This window comes from Henckelia pumila, chromosome 3 (assembly GCF_033568475.1).
Source record: "Henckelia pumila isolate YLH828 chromosome 3, ASM3356847v2, whole genome shotgun sequence".
Taxonomy (NCBI): Eukaryota; Viridiplantae; Streptophyta; class Magnoliopsida; order Lamiales; family Gesneriaceae; genus Henckelia; species Henckelia pumila.
In genome coordinates, this window is record NC_133122.1 from 195765982 (window position 1) to 195790985 (window position 25004).

Below are 25004 nucleotides of genomic sequence, written 5' to 3' on the forward strand. Positions count from 1 at the left end.
CGTGAGGTGACATCGGACGTTCCGATGTCACGATCGGACGTTCCGATCGCCGTCTATAAATAAGGGATCCGAGACCTCATTCTGTGCACCAATTTCCCTCATCTCCTCTGGTTTTCGAACCTTCTTACTTAGATCTACGGAGTTCTAGGAATCCTATTGGGAATCCGAAAGTTGCCTAGCGATCCCGGCGTCGTAGCGGAGGTGTGCCTAAGTTTTGAGGCGATTCTACACCAACGGGCTGACGACGGACGAAGGTATAATTTGGCTTCCTAAAAATATTTAGGAGTATGAAATAGCTTAGTTAAGGCTTTTAGAGCGTTTATAGTGATGCATGGACTTTTGCATGTGTAGACGCAGTAGAGCAGACTGGTAGGCTTTGGACCTAGACGGGTGTGCTAGGAGTTGACCTGCAGTGTTAGAGGTACGTAAGTACTGACCGAGATAGCCGGCATGATATTTATACATATGTGTGTGATGCATGATGTATGTGCTGTATTGGCTATGTTTTACTGTTTTTAGCACATGCATATGTTTTTACGGAGACTGCATCGGGTATGATGTGAGTCATGACAGTTTCCATCAGTCGAGGCGATTCTTCCTGAGGATTCGTGTCTTGGGAATATACGAGTACCACGCGGAGTCGCTCTCTTGCCCGGTACTGTGTATTCCAGGCGCCATGAGTAAAGTGATTTAACCCTGATTTTTAAAGTCATGTGCATGCTCATATTTGTATTTATATCATTGCTTCCGTATTGAGCATAGTCGCTCACGACCTTTATGTTTCGTGTTTTGGGACACCATGTGGCGAGTCAGGTCTGAGGCTGGACGGTCCCGGTGGTTCCCAGCAGGGTTGAGGTTGCTACCGTGCAGAGGTAGTTTGTTAGGGATTCTGATACCCTAATTTCGATTTGGTTGTATTAAGAATTATACACTGTTTCTATCGTCGGTTGTATTCTGCCGATTGGATTTGTTGTACTTTGGAATTATCCGCTATTTAACGCTTTAATTATTGTTGCTTGCGCTAATCACTCTGATTAGGTAGTGGATCCGGGTAGGGTCGCTACATGGTTATTCCGAAGTGTAGGCAGCGGAGTGTTGAACCCTAGATTTCCGATGGCTTCTGCTGCATTGCTTTCTAATGGTGGTGATAAAACTGTTGCGTCTAGGCGATACGCTGCTGTTTATAGTGAAGTGCAGAATAGCCGTCTCGATCATCCGCTTCCGCTGCCATCCGTCCTCAAAATCCCCTTCACATTTGTTGACGGACCACCTAGCTCTGCCGCTGGGAATCCAGGTACTTAGGCATACGAGCATTTATTGATTATGTCTATGCTGGATTGATTTTTTTGGCGAATGCTTTTTTTTTTTATGTGGTTTCTGTACTGGTTAAGATTGATAGTGCAGGATGAAGCAGCATTTAGTGATTGATCTCTAAAATTTTTGCTGGTTTTCTACTTGAGTGACTTGATTTGGAAGGATTTAGTTTTCTATTTTCTTAAATTCGGAATTAACTTGATCCGGGGAAATGCCTATGTGTTTCCAGTTTATCTTATTGATCAATTTATTGTCTATACCTGAGGGTGCCAAGAGATGCGTGTGACGTTGGATCTGTGGTTGCTTGGTTGCAGATAAAATAGCAAAATTGTTTCCTTGCCTCTTTGGACAACCATCAGCAAACTTGGTTCCAGGAGATTCAAGTTCAATTCGGGAGTTGAAGATAGGAGTAGTTTTGTCAGGAGGTCAAGCCCCTGGAGGTCATAATGTTATTTCTGGAATTTATGGTAAGAGCAGTTGTAAAACATATTTTTTATCCTAAATGATTTTTTGAAGTGATGTATTCTGAGCATACATCTTGGTTGTAGACTACTTGCAGAGTCACTGCAAAGGAAGCACCTTGTATGGATTTAGGGGCGGACCAGCTGGAATAATGAAGTGCAAATATGTCACATTGACCTCAGATTTCATCTATCCTTACAGAAATCGGGTGAGTCTGATCCATAAGCGAGTTTCTAATTCCGTTGCCATTCTTGGCATGTATTTCCCTGAAAATTTACATTTTATTATAATGTTTTGGCAAATGAATGTTCTCAACAATTGAGAAAACATTGTTTTGAATGGAAAAGTGTTCATTACCTGGATGTGGTTTTTCTAAATGGTATTCTTTGTTTTTATGATATCCTCTTAACTTTTCTTATCACAAAAAACTAGCTTTTCTATTTTATTTAATGTTTAATATGTGATCCTATGCGTGTTTGTGTGTGAATATTGAATTCAATGACCAAAAGGCTCATTCTCAATCACTATCTTGCTTCGGTTGATCAGAATTTTTGTGATGCATTTTCTCATTGGTAGATTTTTCTTTCCAGAAAGCACATAATGAAATATGAATTCTTTAACTGGCAATCAGTCTGATGAATGTGTAATGCATCATGTTAATGGTAATGCTACTTTCAGGGAGGGTTTGATATGATCTGCAGTGGGAGAGACAAGATTGAAACTCCAGAACAGGTGTACTTTTGATTCTAGCACGTTATAAAATATACGGAGGTGTGCCTTATTTTAAATATTATGACTGACATAATGTGTGTTAAATTTATTTCAGTTTAAGCAAGCTGAAGAAACTGCAATTAAGCTTGATCTGGATGGTCTTGTTGTAATTGGTGGAGATGATTCAAACACAAATGCCTGTCTTCTGGCTGAAAATTTTAGGTAAGGAATATACATGGATGTACATTGTGATCTATATGTAGGCCAGTATACGGGTTCTCATATCCCTACTATCATAATGTTTCTCAGGAGCAAAAAATTGAAAACCAGGGTCATTGGTTGTCCAAAGACCATTGATGGTGATCTGAAATGCAAGGAGGTTCCCACAAGTTTTGGGTTTGACACTGCATGCAAGGTTATTAATCATAATTTTTGTTTATATAGTTTCTCTCGTATGGCCCTCATAGTTGCAGCCTGCTAAATTTATGATTGCCTTTATTGTCTGAAGATTGTTATTGCCTCTTGGATAGCATTGCGCGTTTTAGAACTCTTCATTCTCTCAAGTCACCATTCGTACTCCTATTACTGATATGACCTTGCATTCTTTGCAAATCATTTTTTACTCTTGACTGAGGTGTCCTTTTATATTAGATAATGACCGATCTCCTCACTTGCTTCCACCCAACCCATCACCCCACCCACCCCCTACCCCCCGGCGCGCAAATCAATCATTTGTCTGCAACTTGTGATAATATATTCTAACTTTTCTTCTTCTGCAGGTGTATTGTGCCATTTGCCACAAATTGATTTCCTGTGATGATTAGTTTTTTTTCCCTTTTTTTTTAAAAAAATAATAATTAGATGAACTTTTAAGAACCTGTTGGATTTATTTTAGTGGCATATTTAACATGCTGATAGCTTTTTCTCTTCCAAAGATATATGCAGAGATGATTGAAAATGTCATGATAGATGCTCGTTCGACTGGAAAGTACTACCATTGTAAGTACATATTCTAGATAGTAGATACATTAAAATTTTCGCACCTCTAGCATCTTGGTGTTAATGAATTCATTCAAAACAATATTAGAATTCGGCTGAGGCCCGAGAGCATTAGTTTAGTTAATTGAAACGAGTTCTCTATGACTCTATCTGTATATCATTTTGTTTCATCTGCATCTTAGAGAGGCTACATGTTTGTGTGATTATGAAATTATTGCATGTAGTTGTTCGCCTTATAGGGCGTGCTGCTTCTCACATTACATTGGAGTGTGCATTGCAAACTCATCCAAATATCACCCTTATTGGTGAAGAGGTATGTTTCTCTCCTTGCAGTTTTCCTTCCTGTACTATTTTATTTTGCGTTGATTTGTAAAATGCATGTATAATATTTGGAACTTTTATTGCTGTTGTCATTTCATACTGTAACACCCGGTATTTTTAAATACGTAAATCTGCATGCATATTTAGGGAATTTAATTATTTAAATTTGTGATTTATGGGTTAAATAATTATGTGAATTATTTGTGCATGATTTAATTTATTTTTAAGCATTTAACCCATAATTAGTGATTTTACGATTTTTAGTATTTTAATTGTTTTGATCGCGTAGCGGGACCGTGGACGGACGAGATGACAACTTTCTAGCCAATTTATTCCATGAGCATTTTTAGAGCCCAAAAATATTATTTTGAGTTTTATTGCCTCAAAATTTTTAGTATTTAATTTTATATAATTTTAGGAGTTCATTTTTTATCCAAATTTAGCCATTTTAATGACTTTTAATTATTTTTAAAATTCCCTTAAATTGTAATTTCGGGATTTTTATATTTTTAACTTTAGTTATCAGACTTCTTTTCTTAATTAGAGTTTTTAAGTTATATATTCTATATATTAAAATCTTTATTAAATTTTAATTTTCTAAAACCTATTTTATTAATTAAAATTTAACCTAATCTAACCCAACCCCACAACCGATTCCCTTCACTCAGCCGCCTCACCCCACCATCTTCATCATCTTCTTCGGCCAGACATCTCCAAGGAGGTTTCATAGCCGAGTTTCTTCGAAACTTCGAGTGTTCGTCGTCCCGTTGTCCCGAAAACGTTCTACGTACGTTGCTCTATCGATTTCCTCGGTGCAAGGCATGTATTAATTCACTTTTCCTTTACCATATCAGTATTATAGGTGAGTTTTGTGTGTGCAACGAAAATTTTTAAGATTTTCAGAAAAACCATTCGGCTTTCATGGAGTTGAGAATTTTCGTGTGGCTTGATTGATCCATGTTCATGTTTCTTAGCCATGGTTGCGTCCAGGCTGCTGGTCAGGGTTCCTAGGAGGTGTTGTTGGAGAACGGCGATCAGATCAATCAGAATTGATACCCGGTGAAGCGGAAGTTTAAAATTTTATATGGAACGATTCCATAATAGGTATCAAAACTTTACGATTAAATTGTGCGTGTAAAAATTAAATAACAATTATAAATTTTTACCTCCAATCTCGAATCGAGATTATGGACACCAACAGATTACTCTGCTCTTGTTGTATATCCCTGGAACTGATGGACGAACTGTTCTTCAATCAGGTCCACGAACAGAGATTTAATCCCTCTGATAGATTGCACTAGAAAATCTATTAGAAGTTTCTACGAAGAGAATTAACGAATTTGATCCGTTAAACCAGACTGCAAATTCAAAATTCACAGGCTGGGTTTTTCGAGCAGAGAGGGGAGAGGGGGGCGGCGGCCACTAGGTCTCAAAACCCTAGTTAATTTCGAAAATTATGCCTCTGTTGTGTAATTTCTGTACTGCAATAACTTATCTATAATGTGGGCTGCTAACGCTTAGGGCCCATTAGTCATAAGTTCAAGCCTGACAAGCAAAGCCCGCATGTTCAGAAATTAATATAAAATTCATCGTGACTCAGATTGATAAACCAATTTTACCAATGTTCACAGAAACCATTTCTGCATCTTTTAGAGTCAAGATAAATTTTCTGAATCCGAATTCAGTGTTTTCCAAAAATGCCCATCCCTATGTCATTTTAGGAAATCTTACTCCTCTACTCTTAAATAAGAAGTCCAACTTCTTTGTTCATTAAATTTAACTCTTTAAATTTAACTATCTCAACGGGGATTAAAAATCCATTACTCTGTGTGACCCTCAATGGTTCAGGGATACAGCTAGTCGTGGGCTCACAACTCCTTGTGACTCGGAACAACAATTTCCGACTTGCCCATCGAATCATGGTAAGAGCGCCTAGCAACATCGCCCCATGATTCCCTAGGTATCACTGATAGTGCCTACAAGAACCAATAGATTTTGGTTAGCGTACAGTACGGTCCCTTCATCCAAATATCCCGATCGAATCAACAACCATTGGTAAATCGAGAGTCGTTCGAGATTCGATAGCTATGCAATACATCTTGAAGATCAAATAGTGACATCGCATGTGCTACTAAGAAACCATTTCTTAAAACACATCATGTACTCTGGCCAGAGATTCGTCACACTAATATCTCCTCAGATCGCATAGGATATCCACACTCGCAAGTATGTGGTGAATCCTTGACAACAAAGCATCGACTCCTATATGTGTTGTAACTGTACCCAATCCCGACACCTGATGACCCCAATAGAATCCGTAAACGAGTCAAAGCACAGTACTAGCATATAGAGTCTCAATGATGTTTCAAGTAGTAAGGACTAATGGTGTACAACCAAAACCGCGGACTTTATCCACTCGATAAGTGATAACCACTTGGAAAGTCCGGATAGGGTAGTTCGATCATTAATCGTATGAATATCCATTTGCATGCTTCGAACATCTCTATGTTCCATACCAATGAAACGTGGTACTCTGCATCGCAAATGCTAGTCTCAATCTCGAGCGATCCTTATCCTTATTAACGGACGGCTCAATCGACTAAGAACAGTTTAGAATATACAGTGACTATAAGATGTGTTTCATGATAGACATCCTCATGTACTACCACATCTTACATACACTATAGTATATTCAAGGTCTTTATCAAAACAACAATAGTATATCATAATATAACAATATGAAGAAAGATAAAGTCATTGCCATTAATAAAAGTGTAAATTATATTAAACAAAAGATTGTTTATACAAAAAGTCATCAAAGCCCTTAGCCACAAGTTGGCTCACCGGGGCACCCACTCTTTCAATCTCCCACTTGCCCTATAGCCAACTAGTCATACTACGTAGACCCATTGCTTCGCGATGTTTGTCAAATAATGGTCCTGGCAAGGGCTTAGTAAGTGGATCAGCGATATTGTCTGCAGAGGCCACTCTTTCGACAGTAATTTCTCCTCTTTCCACGATCTCCCGGATGATGTGGTATTTCCTCAGTACGTGTTTGGATCTTTGATGAGACCTTGGTTCCTTTGCCTGAGCAACGGCATCCGTGTTGTCACAGTACACCGGGACTGAACCAACAACTTCCGGAATAACGCCCAACTCTTGGACGAAATTCCTCATCCAAACGGCCTCTTTAGCAGCAGCTGATGCTGCAATGTATTCTGCCTCAGTGGTGGAATCCGCTGTGGTGTCCTGCTTGGAAATCTTCCAAGAGACAGCACCGTCATTGAGCATGAACACAAATCCAGAGGTTGACTTCGAGTCATCCACGTCACTTTGGAAGCTAGAGTCGGTATAGCCTTCCAATTTTAGTTTTCTTCCTCCATATACCATGAACATATTCTTAGTCCTTCGTAAGTACTTAAGAATGTCCTTCACGGCTTTCCAATGCATTTGACCGGGATTAGCTTGATATCTGCTCGTGATACTCAGAGCAAATGCTACATCCGGTCTGGTAGATATCATCCCATACATGATACTACCTATGGCTGACGCATATGGTACATGTGTCATTTTCTCTATCTCTTCATCAGTCTTGGGACACATAGACTTGGATAGAGAAACTCCATGACACATGGGTAGATGTCCTCTCTTGGACCCATCCATTGAAAACCGTTTCAATATGGTGTCGATGTAGGTTGATTGAGTGAGTCCTATCATTCTCTTAGATCTATCTCTATAGATCTGTATCCCTAGAATATAGGATGCATCACCCAAATCCTTCATCGAGAATCTACCTGATAACCATATTTTTGTTGACTGTAACATCCCTACATCATTTCCAATGAGTAGGATGTCATCAACATAAAGTACTAAGAATGTCACAGCATCCTTAACTACTTTCTTGTACACGCACGGTTCCTCCGGGTTCTTGATGAAACCAAAATCCTTTATTGTTTCATCAAATTTTTGGTTCCAACTTCTTGATGCTTGTTTTAGACCATAGATTGATCTCTGAAGCTTGCATACCTTATGCTCGCTTCCCATGGATGTGTATCCCTCAGGCTGCGTCATATAGATCTCTTCCTTAATGTTTCCATTAAGAAATGCAGTCTTCACATCCATTTGCCATATCTCATAGTCATACCAAGCAGCTATGGCAATAAGGATTCTTATGGACTTGAACATTGCAACTGGTGAAAAGGTTTCATCACAGTCAACTCCTTGTCTTTGAGTATAACCTTTCGCCACCAATCGCGCCTTGTAGGTCAATACCTTACCATCAGGCCCAAGCTTTCTCTTCTAGATCCATTTACACCCTATTGGAACAATTCTATCAGGAGGATCTACTAAAGACCAAACTTGGTTTGTATGCATTGAATCTATTTCCGACTGCATAGCTTCAAGCCATAAATTTGAATCCGCATCAGAAATTGCTTCCTTGAAGTTTCTTGGATCACATCCAACATCGGGTTCATCTTGATCCCCTTCAAGAAGAAGACCATATCGAATAGGAGGTCTAGAAGTCCTCTCGGATCTTCTAAGTATAGGCGTGTCCATCAATGGTTCCTGAGGTGTAGGATCATTATTTTGTATTTCGGGTTCTTCTTGAATTTCTTCGAGTTCCATCATCTCGCCTTTCTTATCCAATAAGAACTCCTTCTCCAAGAAGGTGGCATTCCTTGAAACAAACACCTTTGTTTCAGCAGGATGATAGAAATAATATCCGATTGAATTCTTCGGATACCCTACAAAATAACATAAGGTGGATCGACTATCCAACTTATCTCCCACTGTCTGCTTCACGTAAGCAGGACATCCCCAAATCCTCAAGTACGAATAATTAGGAGCTTTGTCATTCCATAACTCGTATGGTGTTTTGTCCACTGCTTTGGTGTGGACGTTGTTCAACAACAACACCGCCGTTTCAAGCGCGTAGCCCCAAAACGAAGGTGGAAGCTCAGTGAAGCTCATCATGGATCGAACCATGTCCAACAAAGTTCGATTACGATGCTCCGATACACCATTCAGCTGAGGTGTCATAGGAGGAGTCCACTGAGAGATAATCACATTCTCTTTCAGATAGTCCAAAAACTCGGTACTCAAGTATTCTCCACCTCGATCCGATCGAAGTGCTTTAATACTTTTACCCAGCTTGTTTTCTACTTCAGCCTTGAATTCTTTGAACTTTTCAAATGCTTCAGACTTATATTTCATTAAATATAAATACCCATACCTAGAATAATCATCAGTAAAGGTAATGAAGTAGGTGTGGCCATATTGAGTACCAATTCTAAATGGACCACAAACGTCTGTATGGATCAAATCCAACAGATTTTGACTACGCTCAGGTTTCCCCTTAAAAGGAGATTTAGTCATTTTTCCTTTCAGGTAGGATTCACAAGTAGGTAGAGAGTTAATATCAGACATATCAAATATGCCCTCTCCCACTAGCTTGTTCATTCTCCTTGAGGAAATATGACCTAGCCTAGCATGCCAAAGGTTTGCCGGGTTTTGACTATCGATTTTTCTTTTGTTTGTTGCTGCCGGTTTATCAACATAATTTATTGGAACGTCTTTTAATTTTAAGTTATATAGATCGTTTTCAAGTTGTCCATTTCCAATCAAACATTCATTCTTGTAAATATTGCAAATCTCATTCACAAAATTGCAAGAATAACCATCTCTATCAAGCATAGAAATAGAAATAATGTTTTTAATCAAATCTGGAACAAATAAAACATCTCTCAAAAGTAACTTAAAATCGTTCTGCAAAATTAAATAAACATCTCCCACAGCTTTAGCTTCAACTCTGGAACCATTTCCGAGCCTCAGCTGGGTCTCACCCATTCTAAGCTTGCGACTTCTTGTCATCACCTGCAAATCATTGCAAATGTGAGATCCACATCCGGTATCCAATACCCAAGAAGTAGTATTAAGTGAAACATTTATTTCAATATAGAACATACCCTTCGCAGTTCGCAACTGCTCTAGATATTCCTTGCAGTTACGCTTCCAATGACCGGGCTTCTTGCAGTAATGGCAAACATCCTTGGACTTTTCCATGTTTGAAGCCTTTGTCTTGTACTTCTTCTCGGGTTCGATTTTCTTGGGTGGGGCAGAACGTTTCTTACCCTTTGTACTTGGCCCCTTCTTAGCAGAAGAAGAGGAGCCCACCAAGAAAGCCGGTTTATCCTTCTTTAATGTGGATTCATATGTTACAAGCATATTGACCATCTCTTCAATGGAGGCCTCTATCTTGTTCATATTGAAATTCACCACAAATCCGTCAAACGAAGAAGGAAGAGATAGAAGTAGTAAGTCCACGTTGAGTTCATGCTCCAACACCAAATCAAGCGTTACCAACTTCTGTATGAGCCAAATCACTCGTACCCCATGATCACGGACCGAAGTCCCTTCACGCATGCGACACGTCATTAGCTCTTTTACAGTAGCGAACCTTTCAGCTCTCGATTGAGCCCCAAAAAGTTCCTTGAGTTGTACGTGAATGTCAGCAGCATTCACGGTATCCTCAAATCGCCTCTGGAGTTCATCAGACATCGAGGCTTGCATATAGCATTTGGCCTTGATATCATGGTCCCATCATGTATCAAGTTTGGCTAACTCTTCCGGACTTACATCAGCTGGTGCTTCCTTCGGAGGAGATTTTTCTAACACGTAGAGCATCTTCTCCGAAGTCAAGACAATCTTCAACTTACGGAACCATTTCGTATAGTTTGCGCCAGTCAATTTATTTTGTTCGAGAATAAAGAAAAGTGGATTACGCGAATTCATCTTTATGAAATACTGAAAAGAAACAGACAAATATCAGTGATTGTTTAATTAATTTACTAAGACATAAAATAGGCGAAATTTATTTTATGAATCTCACTCCCACTATTTTAACGATTTCACTACCCTCTAGTGAAAACGGGAAACTATTTTCCTTAGTGGGAACATGAAGTCCAATTGACAAACTATGGTCCCGAATAATATCAGCCAACCACAATTTTCAAAAGGTAGAGCCCAATTGCTTCCAAAGCAACCTCCACGTTTTTACCTCATGTCCAATAAGGGCCCAATAATATGACGCCGTTTATTGTGACATGTCAAGATGACCCATCAATATTAAGTTGTGATGGACGGTCGCCATGTGGATCCCCCAATAATATGAGCCGATCCCATGGGAGTTCCACCCAACTTACAACATGTGTCGATCCAATGTACAGCTTTCCGACGAACGGGCCCCCCCAATAATATGAGCCGGACCGTATCCGCGGATAGCATCTCATACATTGATCGTTGATGGAAGGTAGGAACATTTAAACAATTTTAAATTTCCTTTATTTATCTTGATATCAATTTTAAATCATATTTAAAATGAGGGATTTTAATTTTGAAAATTTGTCTCATCATTTTAAAAATTTGTATGCTTGCGGAATTCATACAATTTTGTCTAAAACATACATACAACTATAATATCATATATTATATAGGATGATCGATTCCATTTCTAATCGACCCGTGGTTGCCAATCACGAGTCTAAGTCCAATCCTAGGTAATATGCAGGTATGCAATGCAATTCTATTACATTGAGCTTCCAATTTACATTTCTTCAGTCTTTATTGTCTGTTGGGCCCACCTCCATCTTCAAATCTTCATCTCCCACTAAGTCTAATGTATTTACAATAAATAACCATGACAAGTAGGGGATACATTTTAAGGGGTGGGAACGGGCCATAAACCAGACCCACTTTTATTATATATGACAATTCATATTGGGTCATAAACCAGACCCATTAATAAATCCAACAACAATAAAAACAAATGTAAATTCCTAACATGCACCTACAAAATTGGTCATGGCAATCGATCATCCTTATCCAATAATATTTAATTCAAAATTAATTTATTGGATAACATGCAATGACAATTTAAATTAAAAGGATAAAATCATATTCCATATATAAAATCTTATTTTACATACAAAATCATATTTTATCTTTTTATCAAATAAAATCATATTTTACATATAAAATCCAATTTTATACATAAAATCATATTTTACTTAATATTTCCATAAGATCATATCTTATCATCAATTGTACCAAAAATAATTAATTTCATAAAATCTGATTTAACGGATAAAATCTATAAATTTTCCAAAAATTCAAATTTATCCAAAAATCAATTTTAAAATTTTCGGACTCAAACAATTCGATCCGACGCCTCGTGGACCAATCAAAAACAATTTTCGATCGGACCAAAAATAGAATTTTAACATATTAAAATTTTAATTTTAAAATTAAAAATTAATTTTTTCTGCGGGCCGCCCGGGAGAATTCTTGTTGGAGGCAACTCCACGTTTGCGTTGCTAGATTCAGGGGCTACGCATTCGTTTATCTCCCTGGAGTTTATCAGGCGGGTAGGCATCACACCTGAGAGTATTGACAGTGGGTATGATGTTACTATGCCGCCAGGGCAGATTATTTCTACCTCGAAGGTTATTCGAGGACTGGAGTTGGAGCTGCAGGGACACTCCATTCGAACAGATGTGGTGATTTTGCCATTGAGTGGATTCGATTTGATTTTGGGTATGGACTGGTTGACAGTCAATGGAGCTTCGATTGATTTTCGTCGGAGATCAGTGTCAGTGAGACCTACAGTAGGCGACCCGTTCACTTTTCATGCATCTCAGAGCAGTGATATTCCTCAGGTGATATCTCTTATTCAGGCGAGGAAGCTGTTGAGACGGGGTTGCCAGGGGTTTCTAGCGAGTATCGTCACGACTTCAGCGCCATCTAGCAGATCATTATCAGAGATAGAGGTGGTTCGTGATTTTCCTGATGTCTTTCCGGAGGATGTTGCAGGAATTCCATCAGTGAGAGATGTGGAGTTCGGCATCGACTTAGTGCCAGACACCGTGCCTATCTCTAAGGCACCGTACAGACTTGCTCCTACCGAGATGAAAGAGTTGAAGGAGCAGATTCAGGAGTTGTTAGAGAAAAGCTTTGTTCGTCCTAGCTTTTCTCCGTGGGGAGCTCCGGTGTTATTTGTGAAGAAGAAGGATGGCAGTATGAGACTGTGCATCGATTACCGAGAGCTCAACAGGGTCACGGTGAAGAACAAGTATCCACTGCCGAGGATAAAGGATTTATTTGACCAGTTGCAGGGAGCTTCGGTGTTCTCCAAGATCGACCTGCGATCTGGTTATCGTCAGTTGCGTGTTAGAGATGCAGATGTGTCTAAGACTGCTTTCAGGACACGATATGGGCATTACGAGTTCTTAGTGATGCCATTTGGGATGACCAATGCTCCAGCGGTTTTCATGGATCTCATGAACCGAGTTTTTCAACCGTATCTAGATCAGTTCATCATAGTCTTTATTGATGATATCTTGATCTATTCTAGGAGCATTGAGGAGCATAGACAGCATCTGCAGACAGCCTTGCAGACTTTGAGGGAGCATCGTTTGTATGCCAAGTTCAGCAAGTGCGAGTTTTGGCTCGAGCAGGTGGCATTTTTTGGCCACATTATTTCGAGAGATGGGATTGCAGTGGATCAGTCTAAGGTTGAGGCAGTGCAGAATTGGGGTATTCCGAAGAATGCCTCAGAGATTCGCAGTTTCTTGGGTTTGGCAGGGTATTATAGGAAGTTTATCAAGGGTTTTTCCTCTATTGCAGTACCCTTGACTTCCTTGACCAAGAAGAATGCGAAGTTTATCTGGAGTTCAGACTGTCAGAGGAGCTTCAATCAGCTGAAGGAAGCACTCACTACTGCACCAGTGTTAGCGGTGACAGTACCACACGAGGAGTTAGTGGTGTACACCGACGCGTCTAAACTAGGTTTAGGCGCAGTGCTTATGCAGTGTGGTAAGGTTATTGCGTATGCGTCGAGGCAGCTGAAGATTCATGAGCAGAATTATCCGACGCATGACTTGGAGTTGGCAGCAGTGGTTTTCGCTTTGAAAATCTGGAGGCACTATCTGTATGGCGAGAAGTGCAAGATTTTCACAGACCACAAGAGTCTCAAGTACTTCTTCACACAGAAGGAGTTGAACATGAGACAGCGCAGATGGTTGGAGTTGGTGAAGGACTATGACTGTGACATTAGCTACCATCCGGGTAAAGCTAATGTAGTAGCAGATGCTTTGAGTCGGAAGTCGTCAGGGGTCTCATGTTTGACCATACAGTTACCACTACAGAGCGAGATTCAGAGATTTGACTTGGAGTGTTATCCGAGTGGTCATGCACCGAGCTTGTCAGTGTTGACGGTGCAGCCAGTTCTGCGAGATCGGATTAGGGATGGACAGTCTACTGATGAGGAGTTGCAGCGATGGAGACAGAGAGATGAGGCTAGGGGTAACCTCTTGTATACAGTGGTGGATGGTATCGTTCAGTACCGTGGTAGGATGTGGGTACCGAACGTCGATCAGTTGAGAACTGAGATTTTAGCAGAGGCTCACACATCTCCGTACTCCATTCACCCTGGAAGTACGAAGATGTACAAAGATTTGCAGCTATTGTATTGGTGGCCCGGGATGAAGAGTGACATCGGGAGAGTGGTGTCAGAGTGCTTGACTTGTCAGCAAGTCAAGACAGAGCATCAGCGTCCAGCAGGACTTCTTAGACCTCTTCCTATTCCGGAATGGAAATGGGAGAATATTACGATGGACTTTGTGGTTGGCTTACCGAGGAGTGCCAGAGGTTGCACAGCGATTTGGGTGATTGTGGATAGACTCACCAAGTCAGCTCATTTCTTGCCGGTGAGGACTACTTATTCTTTGACACAGTATGCAGAGCTTTACATCACAGAGATTGTTAGACTGCATGGCATACCAGTGTCTATTGTGTCAGACAGAGATCCGAGATTCACATCTGCGTTTTGGAAGAGTCTGCACATAGCATTGGGGACTAGGCTTTTGTTCAGCACAACATTTCATCCCCAGACAGATAGTCAGTCTGAGAGGGTGATCCAGGTTCTCGAGGATCTTCTGAGAGCTTGTGTAATTGATTTTCGGGGCTCTTGGGAGACTAGACTGCCATTAGTGGAGTTTACCTATAACAACAGTTTTCAGTCGTCTATAGGTATGGCTCCTTATGCAGCATTGTATGGGAGGAGATGCAGATCTCCTGTGCATTGGGATGAGGTTGGTGAGCGGATTTTACTGGGTCCTGAGATTGTGCAGCAGACAGCTGACATTGTGACTCAGATTCGAGATCGGATGAGGACTGCTCAGAGTCGTCAGAAGAGTTATGCAGATGCCAGACGACGAGATTTGGAGTTTGCTGTAGGTGATCACGTATTCTTGAAGGTGTCACCTATGAAGGGAGTAGTGCGTTTTGGCCGGAGAGGCAAGCTTAATCCGAGGTATATAGGGTCATTCGAGATCTTGGAGAGAGTTGGCACGTTGGCCTACCGTTTAGCTCTACCACCAGGGCTAGCGGCAGTGCACAACGTTTTTCATGTATCCATGCTTCGGAGATATGTCTCTAACCCGTCGCATGTGTTGGATTTCAAGCCCTTGCAGTTGCCACCAGATCTAGTGTATGAGGAGAGGCCAGTGCGGATCTTGGCTAGGGAGGAGCGGAGGCTTAGGACGCGGGTCATACCGATGGTCAGAGTCCAGTGGCTAAATCACTCAGAGGAGGAAGCTACTTGGGAGACCGATGCAGACATGAGGACTCGCTACCCGGAGTTGTTCGGGTAAGTACTTTAATTTCGAGGACGAAATTCAATTTAAGAGGGGGAGAATTGTAACACCCGGTATTTTTAAATACGTAAATCTGCATGCATAATTAGGGAATTTAATTATTTAAATTTGTGATTTATGGGTTAAATAATTATGTGAATTATTTGTGCATGATTTAATTTATTTTTAAGCATTTAACCCATAATTAGTGATTTTACGATTTTTAGTATTTTAATTGTTTTGATCGCGTAGACGGGACCGTGGACGGACGAGATGACAACTTTCTAGCCAATTTATTCCATGAGCATTTTTAGAGCCCAAAAATATTATTTTGAGTTTTATTGCCACAAAATTTTTAGTATTTAATTTTATATAATTTTAAGAGTCCATTTTTTATCCAAATTTAGCCATTTTAATGACTTTTAATTATTTTTAAAATTTCCTTAAATTGTAATTTCGGGATTTTTATATTTTTAACTTTAGTTATCAGACTTCTTTTCTTAATTAGAGTTTTTAAGTTATATATTCTATATATTAAAATCTTTATTAAATTTTAATTTCCTAAAACCTATTTTATTAATTAAAATTTAACCTAATCTAACCCAACCCCACAACCGATTCCCTTCACTCAGCCGCCTCACCCCACCATCTTCATCATCTTCTTCGGCCAGACATCTCCAAGGAGGTTTCATAGCCGAGTTTCTTCGAAACTTCGAGTGTTCGTCGTCCCGTTGTCCCGGAAACGTTCTACGTACGTTGCTCTATCGATTTCCTCGGTGCAAGGCATGTATTCATTCACTTTTTCTTTACCATATCAGTATTATAGGTGAGTGTTGTGTGTGCAACGAAATTTTTTAAGATTTTCAGAAAAACCATTCGGCTTTCATGGAGTTGAGAATTTTCGTGTGGCTTGATTGATCCATGTTCATGTTTCTTAGCCATGGTTGCGTCCAGGCTACTGGTCAGGGTTCCTAGGAGGTGTGGGGATGGCCGGGACTCGAATGGCTTGAGTGGCTCGAGCCAAACGAGCCCAGGAAGCCAACTGATGCGGATTGGGTTCCATTGTGATGCAGTTTAGGGTTTGGGGGAAGAGGGGTCGGCTGGGGCATGCAGGGCCGTGAACCAGCCGACCCATGGTCAGGTTAGGACCGGCAGGACCTTGGGAAGGTCCTGCCGGCGGTGACCGGCCAGGGGTGGCCGGGCTGGAGCGGCAGCAGCCCTGGAAGGGCTGCTGCACGCAGCCGAGAACAGCTGAAGGGGGGGAAGGGTTCGGGTTGGGCTGGAGTGGGTTGCTGGGTCGGGTCTTGGGGTCCGGGTCGGGTTGGTGGTCCGGGTCAAGTCCGTAGGTCAGTGGGTTAAGTTAGTTGGGTCCGGGTCCGGGTTAAGTTAGTTGGGCTCGGGTATTTTTATTTTTAAGTTTTTAAGTTTATTTAAAGGTTTAATGGGCCTAATTAAATCTTAAAATTTTATTGGGCTCCATTTAATTATTTTGGGTTGATTTTAATTATTTGGGATTTAATTTAATTTAATTAAGTAAGTCCAATAATTTTTATGGGCTTTAGGGCCCATGGAAGTCATTGGGCCAGTCTTTGGGCTTTCGGGCCCATTGGGCCAGATTAAGTTGTTTTTTTGGGCCTAGGATGTTTTAATGGGCTTTAATTATTTAATTGGGCTTAGAATAATCTTATTGGGCTTAAGCATGATAATGGGCCAGATTTAAGTAATTGGGCTTGAGTGTTAGGGCCAGCAGTCCAGTACAATCCATGAGAAATTGAATGTGTCCGGAATATATATTTAATTATTTTTATGCATTGAAGTTATTTTAATATTTATATGATAGTAAGAAATTAAATTAAATATATATGAAGGACACACATTTTATTTAAGTACATGCATTCATTAAATAATTTTAGGTACGATTAAATGTTTAAGGTTGAGCAATAATAAAATATTTTTATGTTGGAAGTTGAAGTAGTGTGACAATTTGAGGGGGATTCATCCCCATATGTGAACTATTGAAGGGCAGTTTACTGCCAATTTAAGAGGTGATTCGTCACCGCCACGTACGTTGGTTTCCACGCTGATCAGTATTTAATGTATGATTTAAGGTTACACTACGGATACAACCATGCGATGTTAGAAAATTAATTGCTCAACAATATTTATGTATTATGTTATTTAAGTTAATTTAAGTTATGATATGTTATGATATTTCTAAGCATGCTCATTCATGTATATGTTATGTATTAATATTTAATTGTTTTAAATTATTTTAAACCCTTGTTATGTTAGCATGTTGGGCCTCTAGGCTCACTACACTGGTATGGTGCAGGTGAGTTCGTAGAGGAGGATGTAGCTCCTACCGGCGGCGAGGACATATGAGCGGACATGCAGTGACCCCGTGACCGTGATAGATGTCTGAGTCACATTGCATGTTTTAATTATGTCAGCATGTTACACCTTTTAATTATTTTTCAGTGGTTGTGGTTTTGAATATTTTATTTGAATATTTTCAGTGCATGCAAATTTTAAATCATTTTTCTTATGCAGTATTTTTAATTAAATGTTTGACTCAGATATTTATTTTATTTCAAGAATGCAATTTTTATTTAAGTTATTTATTTTAGTCATTTATTTAAGTTATTTATTTATTTATTTTAAATCTTTTTATTCTGTGCATGTATGTATGGGCATATATGTGCATATTTTATTTAGTAAGTATATATAAAAAAAAAAAAATTTCCGCATATTTATTTATTAATTATAGAGTTAGGGTCGTTTCACATACTCCGTAATTTTTATCCACGACAACTAAACCAATATGAAGAGGAGGCCAAAATATCAAAAATCATATTGAAATATGAATGAGGTTATTACTATTGTCATTTGTAATCTCTCAGTACTATGAAATCTCCTGAAAGTGTCAAGTCATATATTGACTGCAGGTTGCTGCCAAGAAACAGACGCTTAAAAATGTCTCAGACTACATTGCTGATGTGATCTGCAAACGTGCTGAACTTGTTTATAACTATGGTGTTATACTCATACCGGAAGGACTTATAGATTTCATTCCAGAGGTGAAAAACTGTCTCTGAATACTATCAATCTTTTTAATTGTTTGTTATACGTACCAGAAGCACTTGTTCATTCCAGAGGTGAAAAAACTGTCTCTGAAAATTATTGTTCTTTTTAATTGTTTCACTTTTTATATTTAATATCTTCGTCGAGTCACCAGCATGAATTATTTCTTCATGCATATTATGCTTTTGTGCGGATCAATCTTTTCTTTGCCGATTATAGCCTTACCTTTCACTTCGTATATTTAATATGCAGGTTCAGCATCTCATTGCAGAACTGAATGAAATATTGGCTCATGACATTATAGATGAAGTTGGTGCTTGTAAAAAGAAACTAGTCTCTGAGTCTCTTCATCTCTTTGATCTCCTACCCCTAGCTATCCAGGATCAATTATTACTCGAGAGAGATCCACATGGAAATGTCCAGGTACATGCATTGGCTCTTTAATTATATATCCATATAACAGTCTTGTAGTGTGCTATTTTTTAATATTCTTTATCCTACACCTTTAGGTTGCTAAAATTGAAACTGAGAAAATGCTTATCCAAATGGTTGAAACTGAGTTGGAGGTGAGGAAGAAAGGTGCTTCATACAAGGGTCAATTTAAAGGCCAGTCTCACTTTTTCGGGTACTTGTTATTGGCATACCTCACATTTTATTGGTGTTTGTTATTTTTTTAGCATAAGCACTATATATTTTCAGTCAACTGTGTTGTATTTGTTTTTGTGGACATCACACAAATTTACCTTTGCCTTTCTCCACTTCAGAGTGATTAGATCATTGCTAGAGATTTGTTATCACTGATGATATAACTTCTCAGATATGAAGGGAGATGTGGTTTGCCTTCTAATTTTGACTCCACATACTGCTATGCTTTGGGTTATGCCTCCGGTGCGTTGCTTCAAAGTGGAAAAACGAGATTGATATCCTCAGTATGCATTTTCTATCTTCCACGTGAATAAATATTTAACATGGATATCTGAACTCATTTGCAAACGTGAAAAATCTAAAATATATTTGTCCACAGGTTGGAAACTTGGCAGCTCCAGTGGCGGAATAGACTGTTGGTGGAACAGCACTGACTGCACTCATGGATGTCGAAAGAAGACATGGTATATTTTGTTTTCCAACGTGTCAAAAGTATTTTCATACTCCTTCACACGAGAAGATCTTCTATTCTGAGTTGGGGTTTTATATTTACTAATTCACATTAAATGTTTTTCATATGTTGTGGCACAAGGTATACATCGAATGTTTCAATGTGAAGTATTGCTGTTTATAATTTTTTTTGTTATTGATTTGAGTTTTTACTCAAAACTTGACCTGCCTTGCAGGTAAGTTCAAACATGTGATAAAGAGAGCAATGGTTGAGCTTGAAGGTTAGAATTTCCTTATGCTTACTCTTTCATCCATTAATTTTTGAATAGGTCCCTTGGCGTGTGAACCTATTATCTCATGTTTTTATTTCAAGAACGTTGATTGTGGAATGTTAGGAACTGATGTACCCGATGCTCATTTCAGGTGCCCCATTCAAGAAGTTTGTGTCTATGCGGGAAGAGTGGGCTCTTAAGAACCGATATCTGAATCCTGGTAAGCGTCTCTATTTCCACTCAGGACGACAGGACCAACATTGAACTTCCCTTTGTTTGGATGAGTTTCTACTTTCTTATATCTTTAAACAAGTGCCAAGCACACAAATGAAGGAGTTCGTTTTTATTTTTTTGGGATCCCCCAAAACAATTCTACTATAATCGCAAATTTTTCACCAATGGATGTCAACCTTTGTTAATTTTCTCAGTGAGAGCTTCAGATCTCATTTTTTTCTCTGCATCATTTTGATAATTTCACGGACATTCTGTTTTCTTCCTATATCACAGGTCCCATTCAGTTCGTCGGCCCAACATCTGATGCAGTTAATCACAGCTTACTGCTTGAACTAGAAGCTCAAGTATAAATGCTAGTTCAATGTTTTTCATTGTGAAATATTACGAAAAATTTGTCTCGTGAGTCACGGCCTTTTGAGATAGATAATCTATGTAGCCAGCCAGAGCTCTTAACTTCTATTTCTTTCTTTTTTCTCCTATTTGATATCTTGGTATCGATAGTTCATTTAGGGCATGGAGGTTTCTGTGATTCTGTCCTTTGTATTGGAATATTACCGGAAATTATCCCAAATCGAACACGAGCGATCAATTGAAATAAATTAATGTTTCAATCATTTTGCTTCTTTAGTTTCATACAAGGTGAAAAGTCACGATCCTACGGTTGAACAGTTTATACCTTAGATGATGTTTCATCTTCCAATTGATGTACATAGGTGAGTTGACACAAGTTCTCAATTTAAATTAGATCGTTCATCGAACATGTAATGGAATAAATACATTTGTGGGGTAGATGATAGATGATTTGAAGGGACTTTTGTGTGGACTAAAATCTCGATTGTCCGTACAATCCGCCTTGGATACCTATGATACTAAAGTATTCTACATCTGTCCATGGTTTTGAACCACAAAATATGGAAAATAATTTGGGGGAGAGGGATGGATATCGGTTGGTCCCAAACTCTAGCTTTTAAATTCCCTCTAGCACTTGGAGCAAATCTTGGGTACCCCACTTTCAGTTCAAAGCATAAGATGCCTTATCCTCCCTAGTTGTAAAATGAGACAAATGATTGTACTAGTTGAAAATGTCTTGTTATGTGCACCATTACTTTGCATTTCAAGGATTCGGAGGAGTGGCCATAAAGGGCTGTTCAAGTTGGTGGAGTAAGTGAACTCTTGGCCATAGGTCAGGAGTTCGATTCTCCTGCCAACACATTCTTGAACTAGTCTGTCACACAGGGCTTGCCTAATGTGGTTTACCTGACTAGCGTAGTTTGCAGGTTATTGCATTAATCCGATGGTTTATCCAGAGCGCACCGAAAAATAGCAGCTGCTGATTCCCACGTCAAAAAAAAAAAGGATTCGGAGGAGTGAATCTCTTGTTGAAGCCATTTAATTATTTGGTGAAGAGATAGGCCAAGGATCCTAATCATATGACGATGGGTCTAGTGGTTCAGATCTCTGTTTTATGGGCATTATCTTTTATGTTTATATGCGAGACTTTCATTTTGGGACACTCATTTTGAAACCAAAAACGTTATGGGTGGGCCAATGACTTATAATGCATCTCATAACAAGATATTAAATTCGAGTCAATGTCAGGGTTGAATATCTAATTGTAACAACTTCTCTCGTAAAGAAAAAAAAAAAAAAAAAATTGTACGAGGTGATGAGCACACACTTGAAAAAATTTTGGTCCCGACTTACCATTCATATATGAATATTGTATTGTTGAAATTATAATAGAATATATGTGTGTGTGAGTTGACGGATGAATTTTTTTATATTAGATCTCGAATACGAGATCTCTTTTTAAACTTAACATGTTAGTACTAGATAAACACTTCATGCCATTTATTATGCATACAAAAATAGAGGGTACTCAATCGATGGGAGAAAGCTATCGAAATTCTTTTTCCAATAATGAAAAGCTTTATCTTTACGTACTCCACTATAATATGAACTTTTTTTTTTTTTTTTCCGATCATGCACTATGATATTAACTTGTGCATTGGAACATGAGTCACACGTCTAGTTTTCCAATCTAGTAAATAAATTTTTTTATAATGGTAAATATATTTGTGTTTTTAATTATTTAACAAAGTTTACTGTTTTTGTTTTTAATATTCATCTTTGTGGTTTTATGGGTTAAGGACTTTTACAATTTGATTAGTTTAATTTATATTTAAAAATCATATTTTTTTTATTTTTTTATGAAAACAAATCATATATTGGTAAAACCTTGAAGGGTTTTGCACTTAATAAATAGTGTAAAAAAATAAATAATAATAATAATATATAATAAACCTTTCTCATGAAATAAAAGTATTAATTTATCTGATCAAAATTTAAATTTTTTTCTAAATACTCTTGATTAATGTGCATGAAATAATTATCAATTTTTACTCAAATATCTTACTTATATTAATGAATAGATTTTCATAATATTTTAAATAATCAGAAAACTTCTACTATCATTTATTCTAACATCTAATATAAATGCACTAAAATTTATTCATATTACACCAATTAGTGAAGTCAATTTATTATATTTAATCAAACACTACAAGAAAATTTAAAGTAAACTTTAAATATTTAGATAATTGATAAATATCATATAAATATGAATATTTAAAGTTTGAGATAAATATTTAATACTGAATAAATATTTAATATTAAACTACAATTAATATCACACATTAATTATTGCGTGGATAATCATGCATGGAGAAAAATAATATAATTTTGTATGTCTAGTATTTAAACATCGGTCCACACCTTTAAGTTCCACATCACTTAAATTATGCTTTAATAATGTGCCAATTTGTACCAACCAAAATCATGCACTATGATAAATATCAATAGGTACAACAATAAGTAAAATTATGTTAGAAATCATTGTTTTATAGATTAGGACATTTCAAACTCGTCCCCCAACACGTAGCAAAGCAAAGTATACATGACAATATATATACAATTTGTTATCCTTCGGATCATTGTTCTAAGATGAATATATACTTGTCATAAAATATATTTTTCCTATACAATCCATTGACACGTGTAAATAGATTTCCGATTTTTGTTTTAAAAAGATAAATTTACTGAAAGCTTTAAACCAATGTAGTATCATATGAATGATTTAGGACAGTGTCCACACAGATAGAGTCAAAGAAACCATGCAAAACCAGTAATCATAAAGAGAGATCGAATTTTTTTTTCCCCCATTCTCATTTTAATTCTTGGGTAATACTACATGTACACGGAGTCTTACACGTTGGGTTACACATGACATTTAAAATTACATGATTATCCCTCCATTTGATTTGAAAAAAATCTTTCAAAAATTCATGTAGGATAATCATGTAATTTTAAGTGTCATATGTAACTCAACGTGTAAAACTCTGTGTACATATAGCATTATCCTTCATTCTTTTGGCATTAAATAGCAAGTTGGATGGAAGACACAAAGTCAATAATTATTTGAAACATATTCTAATGTGTGGAGTATATATTATATATCGTTATTGTCAAACATTATCGTTACTTCGCATCATGCAGTTGTACTTTTAAGGCACATGACCAATACACCTAACGAGGCAATATTAAGATCCCATTCAATAAATTAGGTATGCATCACTTCGTAGCTAGTATTGTACACCCTACTAACGTGCCCCTCCATTATTTTGGTGGGAGCGAGTCTTGAAATAATTTCAGTTCTTAGTTTCCAGAGCAGTTGAAACATGACATTTTTTTTTATTAACGGTTATATATACGATTTAGAAATATTTTAGTTACATCAATAATATGAAAATTTATAACTTTATTATAGTTTTTTTATAAAAGGAGAAGTGATTGCAATCACAGTTCCGTAATAAATATAAAATTTAATAATCCAGTGATATTTCACTGACAATGCTAGTTAAAATGTAAAAGAAAAAAAAAATGGCTCGATCTTTTTTTACTATATATGAGGTGTGGCTTGTGTCGAAGGAGTGATGTACGAGAGCACATGAGTCGAGGTAGTCGAGTACTATACTACTTGAGCTCAACACTATTTCACTCATGTCTAACTATTTAACTCATGTCTACTTTGAGCTCAATCGTGTAATCAATTTTAAGCTAGCTCTAATCGTGGGCATGTCGAGGTATTCAGCTCGTGTTTCAAAGCTCGAAAGACTTATATGCATATATATATATATATAGTGTTCGTGTAGCTCGCAAGCTACTCAAATAGAAATAACTAAATTGGAATTGGACTCGAGTTATGCAAGCTCAATCAAATCAAGCTCAAGATGAATTTTGATTAAGCCGCTCACAAGTAGGTTGATCCGATGACACATATAGTCTCAAATCTCTTTCATTTATTCATTATTTATATTTATGGAAACGATATGGACAGGTTTTTCGGATAGATAGCAACTGCCCAGTGAAATGAGTCAAGGGGACCTCGAATCACATCTCAGCAGGATATCTTTATTGGTCTTTTTGGTGAAATTTTTTAGCTTTTTCTAAATAATGGCTGAGTTTTAACTTTTTTTCTTCTTCTTTTTTTCCCAAGAACCGAGTGTTAACTTTCAATTACACGTTAAAGGAAATGGGGTCAGCCAAAAATTTTGAACTTAATTAAAATAATCTATTGTATTCTAGTAATCAATTTAATTTATTGTCGGTTCTTACTTCTTAGTCTATAGTTTTTTTCAAAAAATATTCTCTCTTTGGAATTTGATCTATTAAAATATAAAATCATTTCATAATTATACAGTTTATTTATTATTATGCACATTGAATGCACGTGTGAAATGTTAAGATTCATATATATGAACAAGTT

The 25004-nt window shown here is 37.8% G+C and overlaps 1 protein-coding gene across 1 annotated transcript; it reads left to right on the forward strand.

Annotated features, from left to right (window-relative positions):
• Nucleotides 1-1079: 1079 nt before the first annotated feature.
• LOC140891308 (pyrophosphate--fructose 6-phosphate 1-phosphotransferase subunit beta-like) lies at nucleotides 1080-20773 on the forward strand. The gene is made up of 16 exons (XM_073299745.1): nucleotides 1080-1294; nucleotides 1629-1781; nucleotides 1863-1984; nucleotides 2455-2508; nucleotides 2603-2709; nucleotides 2797-2902; nucleotides 3423-3486; nucleotides 3711-3799; nucleotides 18443-18574; nucleotides 18831-19001; nucleotides 19088-19203; nucleotides 19396-19507; nucleotides 19603-19687; nucleotides 19910-19954; nucleotides 20097-20165; nucleotides 20453-20773. Exons 1-13 carry the CDS (start codon nucleotides 1114-1116, stop codon nucleotides 19633-19635), a joined length of 1440 nt encoding a protein of 479 aa, XP_073155846.1. The 5' UTR covers nucleotides 1080-1113; the 3' UTR covers nucleotides 19636-19687; nucleotides 19910-19954; nucleotides 20097-20165; nucleotides 20453-20773.
• Nucleotides 20774-25004: the final 4231 nt, after the last annotated feature.

Excerpts from the sequence above, each read along its gene's own strand:
- LOC140891308 (XM_073299745.1), top strand. The coding sequence starts at position 1,114 with ATGGCTTCTGCTGCATTGCTTTCTAATGGTGGTGATAAAACTGTTGCG. Across the intron at positions 1,295-1,628 it reads CTCTGCCGCTGGGAATCCAG|ATAAAATAGCAAAATTGTTT; the intron begins GTACTTAGGCAT and ends GCTTGGTTGCAG. Across the intron at positions 2,903-3,422 it reads GGTTTGACACTGCATGCAAG|ATATATGCAGAGATGATTGA; the intron begins GTTATTAATCAT and ends TCTCTTCCAAAG.